The 9,683-nt window shown below is 40.7% G+C and overlaps 1 protein-coding gene across 2 annotated transcripts; it reads right to left on the bottom strand.

Moving 5' to 3' along the window:
• Nucleotides 1–656: 656 nt before the first annotated feature.
• Nucleotides 657–8,964, bottom strand: LOC149830072 (inactive protein kinase SELMODRAFT_444075-like). 2 transcript variants are annotated; one of them, XM_090016295.1, is made up of 12 exons: nucleotides 8,865–8,964; nucleotides 8,519–8,657; nucleotides 7,169–8,259; nucleotides 6,431–6,721; nucleotides 5,365–5,519; nucleotides 4,951–5,045; nucleotides 3,673–4,739; nucleotides 3,002–3,162; nucleotides 2,040–2,116; nucleotides 1,636–1,783; nucleotides 1,349–1,498; nucleotides 657–1,233 (listed from the first exon to the last, which is right to left on the bottom strand). In XM_090016295.1, the coding sequence occupies exons 4-12, from the start codon at nucleotides 6,615–6,617 to the stop codon at nucleotides 1,042–1,044; spliced, it is 2,232 nt and encodes a 743-aa protein (XP_089872421.1). In that variant the 5' UTR covers nucleotides 6,618–6,721; nucleotides 7,169–8,259; nucleotides 8,519–8,657; nucleotides 8,865–8,964; the 3' UTR covers nucleotides 657–1,041. The 2 variants fall into 2 exon arrangements, with proteins under 2 accessions (XP_089872421.1, XP_089872422.1); XM_090016296.1 differs by lacking the exons at nucleotides 7,169–8,259; nucleotides 8,519–8,657; nucleotides 8,865–8,964 and having other exon boundaries at nucleotides 6,431–6,727.
• Between the last annotated feature and the right edge of the window lie 719 nt (nucleotides 8,965–9,683).

Genomic DNA, 9,683 nt, shown 5'->3' with positions numbered 1-9,683 from the left:
CACCAGACGGTAGCCAAGAATCAACAGGTGGCTGATACGATTTCAACAACATTGCCCTTCACTATAGAGATTGTGAAACAGTAAGCTAAAATGGGACCCAGAGTTGGCTAAGTTTTTTATTTTTGTTATGTCAAGGAAACCTGCCCTGGGTGTCAAACTGTTCCAAGCTGATTCCAAACCTCAACTGGATTGTGCCTCTACTTGGACAGCAAAACTCTGAAATCCGCCATTTACATAATAAGAAGACATTCTCAATGCCAACGCGACCTCCGCTTGTCTGGCAGGATCAGTTAGTGCACGTCCCCTTGTGTTGGGACGTTGCAAGTTTGAATCCCAATGGTATAGTTGTATAACTGGTAGGGGTTTGCCTAACCCCAGCTTTCTCTGTCCAAGAAAAAAGACATTCATAATGCTTTTAAGCAGGTTCGGATCTGATCTGAAACAGCTAAATACATCCCATAGTAGGATCCAACCCATTTGCGTCCCTAGTTGGCACACAAATAATCAATCGTGAGATGTTTAAAAGAGAACGAAAAATCACACATTGCCCTAACCATATGAAAGGAAGGGCTCATGGTATGGTAGGAAATAATACATGTCAAAAAAAAAAAAAGCAAAACAAAAAGCTTCAAGCTCGGCTGTTGGAACAATCTCACTTTTACAAGTAAAACTCGAAATGACTGCCGTTTTCAATTAATCACACAATTAACTATACACAGAAAATGTATGAGGAAGCAACACGGAAACTAGATTAAAGCTTACTAACACACCAAACATGCTTTGCCACTTTGGCTTGAAGCGAAGCTTACGCTTGATATTGAGAGATACCTCCAGGCCTCTGTGGGCTCGGTTGAGGCCAAGCAGAATTGAGCCCATGCAGTTCGAAATGCCAACCTGAGTCCAGAGTATGGCATACAGTGCACTTTGAAGCTCAAAGGCAAATGAAAACTCAGGCACTAGATGGGGTTCCAGAGTACTGAACTGCTTCAAAGATCTTCACAGGAGACACGGCTCATTTTTTCATGCTCCCAATAAGCTGCTCTAAATGAAATGGTACGGCATATTAATGCTCAACCCGGACGCAGTTCCATTTAAAATTGGTCCACTGTATTGCTGTTGCTGCTGCTCATTCCACATCCTCCCACTTCTATTTCCAATGGAAGCTGTGTCAAAAGAAGGTGTTGACTGGAAACTGGTGTCCATGATCACATCACCTTCTAGTATTCGAAGAACCTATTAAAAATGACAGGAACGGTATGTAAAACACTTCCAGTACATGAAAACCGTGAGAAACCAGATCATCACAATGTGGGGAAGATGACAAGTTTTCCAGAACTGAATGCCTCACCTGAGACATGCGAGGTCTTGAATGTGGATCTCTCCGAATGCATAATGATGCAGCATGCAACATACAAAGGACTTCATGTTCTGAAAAGTGATTCCCCAAGCGTGGATCGACCAGTTCATCAATAGCGCATTCTTCTAACAGAGGGCGTGCCTAATAATGCCATAAACATGGCACAAAATAAGCATAATTGGAACTCAGAACTCAGGATACTGAATAAAAGATTTGGAAATACATCTTAAGAAAAACAATATTGTTTACTTAATTGGGATTCAGAGCAAATCTATTACCCATTCTGTGAGACATTGTTGACCCTTTGGACGGTTTATATCAACAGCTTTACGTCCGGTGACAAGTTCAACCAAAACAACTCCGAAGGAGTATACATCTGCCTTCTCTGTAATTTGGCCACTTTGGGCATATTCTGGTGCTAGGTACCTTTATTACATATCACAATTTGTAGTTAGCAATATGATCACCAACAACTTAAGATCTGTTCAGCTTAGGGGCCCTATCAGAATCTTTTCATGTCATGCTGGTGGAGCCCCCATGTGCTTGGTAGGAGACTTAACAGATTATCACATTCCAGAGACTGGAATTGCCTGCATAATCTTAGCCCTTGCAACCCCAGTTCCCACAATGGATGCACCATATATAATTAAGTTGGAAATGCAGAACATAATCATCTACTTACCCAAAGGTTCCGATTACTCGCGTGTCCACTCCTTGATCACCATCTGGCTGCCACCTTGCTAAGCCAAAATCTCCTACCTTCAAAACATTTGCTTCATCAGTAACTGAAGATTTTTTTTTTATTCAATCTGGACTTGCAGGTAAAACCAAGAATTCTATACAAACACCAAAATAAAGCCTAACAGTAGAAATGGATGCAAGAAATTTTCAGATAATGCTTACAATACAAACAAAAACTGCCAAGTGAAAATATCGTGTAGACTAAACAAGAACTGGTCAGTTTCTCATTTGTATCCTTTAAAATACCATCCCATGGTTCATCTTTGACAACAAATAAAAGATATTGTCATCAAGATCCTTTTTCATGATATAAGGACAATGTCTGGTGAAGTCAAATAGAAAAAACCTGCCACAGAACCAGGTCTGCTTATACTAACTACTGTTAAGCCATGCTATGCCAAGTTTCTGGTGGATCATTTTGCATTTAATGATGGAGCACCATAAATCTTCTACAACTTGAATGTCTTTAGCATTTTACTGTGCCTGGAAACTTTAGAACTGACATGCCAAACTAAAAGTCGCAGCAATTGGATGTTGCAAACTCAAACACATACTAAAAGATTAAGCCTAACTTTTGAACCGTGAATCTGATCTGTCATGGCAGGACATTGTTTTAACTTGTTGGCTTTTAGGTTTTTCTTTTTTTTTAATCTCATTCATTCTGAACTCCATGTGTGTGTGTGTGTGTGTGTGTGTGTGTGTGTCGCATCCTCATACTGATAATCAAAGTAATGGAAATCTTGACAGGCAGTTGGTGTTCATTTTGCCTAGCACCTTTTCATTAGCATGAAGGATGACTTATCCACACAAAAACTGAAAGAGAATCATAAAATGAAAGTGTGCTTAAAGCAAATTGACTTGGAATAATTCCACATACAGAACTAAAGCAGGAAAGGATCATACAAGTGGCTCAAAATCATGGGTGATAAGAATGTTGTTTGGCCTCATGTCACGATGGACAATGCAGCCGACTCTACATTCTTCATGGAGATATCGCAATCCTCGAGCAGCACCAACTGCAATTTTTTGTCGTGCAGGCCATTCTAATGTCTCCTCATCATTCCCTAGAGGATCAAACAGCAACAAGAACAAATAATTATATAGAATTTTCAAAGTATGTATGGTACAAAGAGTTCATAAAATGAGTTACGAAACAGCCAAAGCCAAACTAGTACATGGAAAACGCAGTCAACCAACCCAAACATTTAGATGAAAGCTACACAAGAAGCCTAGGATGTCATGCATCAATTTCGTTGTTTACAAAGCCCTTTTTTTCATAAAGAAAAATTTCGCATACAGAGTCTAAATGAATACATGATTTAGCAGTCTATGTTTCATGTGAAATCAAGAGATCATTTGTAATGATATGACCTCACAATATCTCTGGTAGTACTACCCTTAAACTAATGTCCTGTGGAGCCCTCAAATTTCACTTTTAAAATCCATTTCCTAGCTGTCTTCTGTCCTCGTGATTTAGCATTTGCGGTGTCAAGAAAGAATAGAATAACAAAAGCTGTTTCTCAATATCTAAAGTGCTTTCATTATGACAAGACCACAATTAAGAAGGCACTTACCGTAGAGATGATAATCCAGTGATCCATTGCAGATATATTCATAAACCAGCAATCTTCTCCTGTCCTCCACACAGAAGCCAATCAACATCACAACATTTCGGTGCTGCGCACAGCTTAGAACCTCAACCTCCGAGCAAAACTCCAGATCCCCTTGAGAACTCGCTAGCTTGTGCTGCTTAACAGCAATGGCTTGTCCATCAGGTAAAATTCCCCTATGAACAGACCCAAATCCACCTTCTGCTAAGAAATTTGCCTGTGAAAATCCACCAGTTGCAAGCTCCAGCTCTGAATAGCTGAACCACCTTGGTGGTTTTCCAAACACTGGTGCTTTATGTTGACAGATTGAGCAAAGTGGAGGAGGGCCTGGAGGAGCATTTCTAGATAATGAAATTGCTTCTCTAACATTGTATGAGAAGTTTGAATCGGTTCGATAATTTTGCTTTCCAACTCCAGCATCAAGGTCTAGGTTTGATAGTTTCTCAAGCAGTGCTTTCGAGGTGGCAGTTTTAGTTTTATTGTTAACTCTAACAAAAGCACTCTCTTCATACTTTGAAGAAGGTCGACGATGAGTAAAGAGAGCCTGTTGCATCCATGGTTGGAAATCTAAACTTGTTGAGGTTGGATTTGAACTGATACTGTCTGAATCAGAGCAAATCACCAATTCACTACCTTCATCAAAGTAGACATTCCCATTCAATGATGACAGCTCTTTTTTCAAGTGTAATCCACCCTTTGATTCAGAAATTAAAAAGGGAGAAGTTCCAGGATCAGAGCTTGATACGGAGGAGGTGCCTGTCCCAGCTTCAGTAGTGGTGAATGAAGTCCCACGCTCTGGACTGCTTGTTGGAGTCACAACTGGTGCTCGTATAGAACTTCCTTGATTACCAGCACTTCTGGATGGATTCTCACAACCCCCCAATTCAGATGGTATGACATAAGCAGCATCTGCTTCTGTCTTTGGTGACCCTACTAAATTGAGCCGAAGAACTTTTGGTTGTGATCGTTTCATAACAACAATGTTACACTGCAGCTCCTCCATGCAGCACTTCTCTTCCTGCTTCAGCTGCCTATATTTAAAAAACACAAATCAATGCAAGAGACGAATGAGAAAAAGGAAGGCAAAAATAGGAAATCTGCCACAATGCAATACGACAATTATGAACCAAAAATGCAATTCTTATGAGATTATTATTAAGTTCAGCAACCATATGTTGACCGCACAGAAAACACACACACGCACAAACACATACACACACAAAAGCAAATTCTGTATATTACTTGTCCAATATGACCCAGTTAGCTTGAGCTCTCTTGGTTTCAGCAGCCACAGCACCACAAGGTGACCCAGAGATAATCTTTATCTTGACATTTATCTGCAATGTCATAATTTAACAAATGTTTGTCAGCTAGTAATAGCCATAGCAACTATAAAAAATCTAATAGAAGAGTCACAAGTCAAGATCTGTTCACTGATGTAGTCTATAGTATAGTCAATAACCAACAGAAAGTGATCATTGACCCAGGACAAATCAGAAGAACCATAAATCATAAAAGCATGTAGCCACGTAGGAGTCTCTCCAGGTCCCCATTACAATGTGAAATGGTCAGTCAATTAGCTGAATTGGATGACAACCAGATGATTGTTCTCAATATTGAAATATTGAAAGAAAAGGAGAAGAAAGTCATGTTCACCTTATTTGGATCATAAACATCTTGAAGTTGCAGCATCATCTGAGAGCATAAATCTGTAATCTCACATTTTTGCTCAGCTAAAGTTCCTAATTGAGATCGCCTGTGACCACTTGCACAATCACCAGCAAACCTAGGGAAGCCCCATAACTTTCGACCTGGAAGATGGTTGATTACACCAAAAAAGATTATAAGCTATGAAAGAGAACTTTTTCACAACTTCAAATCAACTCAGAATAGGCGGAGTTGCAGTAAATTCCAAGTCAACCATAGCTTATGTAGGTCATATCAACCTCTAATATACTTTGCTGGACTCAGCTTAGAGTGCATTTGATTATGATCTGAATTAGCACGGGCCCCACAGAAATATCTGAGGTAATCAAACATTGAATCACAGATCCGCCCAAAACGGGGATCTTGTATATGTAATACATGAATCTTATGGATTAGATTCTCGGTTATGAGATCGGACGGATTCAAATGAACCTTCCGGGCCAAGCTTTTCGAGTGCATGACCCACTTCTGCAAGCATTTGCCAATTATTCATTGGATTTCTTTTTTTCTTTTCATAAGGTGACATCACAGCACAGAGTTGGAAGGCATTGCCAGGTTTTCCCTTAAACAGAGTTTGTGAAGCCTATCTCGACTGCATGAGGTTGCCAAGTCATAAATACACAATCCCAGGGGGTTAGATTACTGCGACAAGAAGGTGTTGTTGGCCAATCAATAAAATCATTTGTGAGAAATAGCGTTTTTTCCTGGACCTCAAAAGAACCCAGTGGCTTGATAATACCTCCCCCAATAGTGCATCAGCTCAAGACATCAACCACACATTCAGCATGAAAATGACAGCGACCACTAAAGAATTATCTAATTCAATACACAGTTTGATAGTACGAATAAAAAGCCATTTTTTCTTCATTTCAGCTATTCATCAGTTGACAATCATTAAATCCAGCAAGAGCATGACGAATTTAAACAAGCAAAACAACAAAACACAGAAGCCAGGATTCCTTACAGCTAATGAAAGCACAAAAGGTAACAGGAAAACATAATGGGCCATCAGTACCTGAACCGTGTGCAGGAACTACCACCAGGAAAGTTATACAGTCCCCAGGCTGAACAACGTGGGTCAGAGCCCAAACTAGTGCAGTCTTTGGTATCTCCCTAGATGCCTTGACAGCAACCACAACCTTCTCCGCAACATCCAACCCTTTCTCCTGCCTCCCACGCCTCAGATGCAGATTGGTGCTCATGGCACCTCCTCAATGCTTCACTCCCCACAACAACCTTCACGCGACCCACCTCAGAAAAACCACACCCATCTCGCCAATACCATCAAAACGTGATTCTTCCACCTCTAGAAAACGACCATCCCTTTCGTCAAATGGTAAAAGAGAAAAGACACCAACAACAAAAAGGAAGAGAAACAATTTTAAAAGAAATGACGTCTCCCATCACACACTTTTCCACCGCAAGGGGGTAGCGCTCCAAAAATCACCACACCATTCAACACCTACAGTTAAGACGATGCCTCCTATGTAAGTTCAAGCTAAGGGCAAGTGGATACCCTTCATTGCCACAACATCCGAATAGCTCCGAGAACAGAACCAGCCAAAGAAAAGCATGTTTTCTTTCGATTTTATTACTCTCCAGGGCTATGACATAGATGCACCTTCCAAAAAATAATTTAGGCTCTGTATTCTATGAGAGCACCACAACTAGCATCAAGAGCACTGTAACCAATCTACCAAAGCACTTACAAGTAACGTTAAAGGGTCGTCACGACACTGTAAAAAAAACTTACCCAATCACATTTACAATCTTGATCACCGTCAAGAACCGGAAAATGCAGCAATTCTGCCCTTGGAAGATAGATGGAGGATCAGATGATTTTGTAGCAGAAACGAACATAAAACCTTCCACTTCGATCAGTCAGATGGACACCTTCAAAATAAGCAGAAAGGAACGAACCCCACCTTAGCTTAAGTTGAGGAACTTCTTGACCCTCTGTTCCAAAGATCCAACCGCAATTTGCGTGTGTACACCAGGGTCCCTCTAAATACCAGCCAAAAGAAAACAAAGAAGGTGTAATGCAAGTTGCAGGGAAGCAATCTTCAAGCAACCAACCTCGGGGAAGATTTTAAAACTAGATGGGGAGGATAGGAGCCAGTATTAAGTCCGAACATAGTTCACACAATGATCACAGAAATCCCCAAAATCAGAACTCCCACCAAAAGGACTAGAGCTTCTACCAGATCACAATTCAAGAAAATAACCAAGAATGCTTCAAATCAAAGTATGGAAACTAAGACTGGGCAAACGTGCATCATAGACCCAAATCTGGGCGTCCGTGATCAGAGGGGCGAGACACTCGGATTACAACGCTTCACAGTAACGTCAAACATCGCGCAAACGATTCGTCTATTTTCGCCTCCAAACGCAGAAATGAGCAGTTACAACCCTTAGGAGATATCTCTTTCCCGACGGAAACCTTAAAATCCTTCCATGCGAGCCAATCGAATCGCTGAAAAAAGTGCACTAAAAGATATGGAAACCGAGTAAAACATAAAGTCCTCAACACTAAAATCTTCACAAATTCACCACGAGAAGAACCGAAATCCTTCGGATGAAAGCATCAGTGTGCTGAAAATCGGCAATAGTCGCAGTACGTAGAATTTCCGTTATAAAAGCCCAAAGTTCTGCGGTCGGACGCATCAAAACACCCAATATCATGATTTTTCGTCTAATTGGTTCATCTTGAGCCCTACGCGATTCAGCGACAACCGTCCGATCACCAGAAAAAACACGAGAGCGTCCACGCCATGAAGAATCGAGGGATTTATACGCCGAATTTGAGCTCGTTCTGCCAATCTAGCAACGACTGAGTCCGATTTTCTGCACAGTGAAGCGGAAAAAACAAAGCAGAGAAAATGTGAGTTCTTCAGAAAATCAAGAACAGCCCAAGGAACTAAAAACCGCATGTTATATGGGGAAAAAGAAGATTTTTCTTTTCCGAGGATTCAAAAGAAAACGAAGGAAACTTAAGAATACCCAAAATTTAACCCAAACAAGAAAGGAAAAGAAAATAAAAGCAAGAAATAGGCAGAAATAAACGAGTGAAAGAGAAGGAAAAAAAGAAGAGAAAGTTGACAACCTCAGCCATCTCACTTCCTCCTCCTCTTCCCTCCTTTTCTGCGGCGGATAGAAATTCACGATAAAAAAAAATAAGAGACAGCAGATCCTCCTTAAAAGGGAGATGCCTCTACGAATCTTCTCCTTGCTTTTCACGTCAACTACACAGGAAAAAATAAGGAAAATCATTTACATTTAATTAAATAATAGACGAAGTACGGAGATCAAAGACTGCACAAGAGAGAGAGAGAGAGAGAGAGAGAGAGAAGAACAACTTTAACTACTGAAACCAAAACTCAGTTAAAACAAATTCACGGGAAAAAAGCACACACAGTCGCAGCAAGAGAGAGGGAGAGAGCGATGCATACACTGATGTCTCTGTGAGTCTCATCGAGAGAGAGAGAGAGAGAGAGAGAGAGAGAGAGGGGATTGGCTTAGCTCCCGCGCTCCAGTTTTCTGCTTCTGACCGTTTTCGTTTTTTACTTTTCTTTCCCGTTTATCTTTCCCACTCACGTTTCCCTCTGCCTCCCTCCGAAAGAGATTTCCGCTTCTGCCCGGATGATTGTCCGTATATTTACGAAACCACCACTCTGCCCGTCCTCTACCGCTCTTCCCCCGCCTCCACGTTAATTAATTGCCTGCCCTGCTCTGTTCTGATGCCCCTGACCGGGTCGGGTTTGCCTGTGGCCATTCCCCGAAAGCGACCCGTAATAGAAAATGACCAAATTTTGCTCTTTTCCTCCCGCCGGCGGTGCCCCCGCAAATTTAACCGTTGAGTTGAGCTCCAGCTCATGGCAAGCTTTGAATTTTGAGTTGACATGTTTAAAATAATATATTTCAAATTCAGAATTATATGATTTGAATTTCTAAACCAATAGTTAAGTTCAAGCTAGCTCATAAGAAGGTAGCATTCGTTACAATCAATTGTATTTACAATTGACACATTAAAAGCTTGATTTTTTAATTGTTTTTTTGCTACATCTAATATTAAAAATGCTAGTGATTGGATCAAGTAAGAGGGAATGGACGGCTTTGATTTTCAAAACCTTTTGTTTTTTCTTTTGTTCCTTTTTTGCTAATTTGACCTTATGGATGTGATTTAGGTGGTTTGTTTAGTAAGGGTCAACTTTTGGATTAACCAATGTGAGCAAGTTTTTGTGAAGCGTCAAAAATCAACAACCTAAAAT

The sequence above is a fragment of the Nuphar pumila genome, chromosome 8 (genome assembly GCF_984573655.1).
Source record: "Nuphar pumila chromosome 8, dmNupPumi1.hap1.1, whole genome shotgun sequence".
NCBI classification, from domain to species: domain Eukaryota; kingdom Viridiplantae; phylum Streptophyta; class Magnoliopsida; order Nymphaeales; family Nymphaeaceae; genus Nuphar; species Nuphar pumila.
This window is presented reverse-complemented; position numbering and strand designations above follow the sequence as displayed.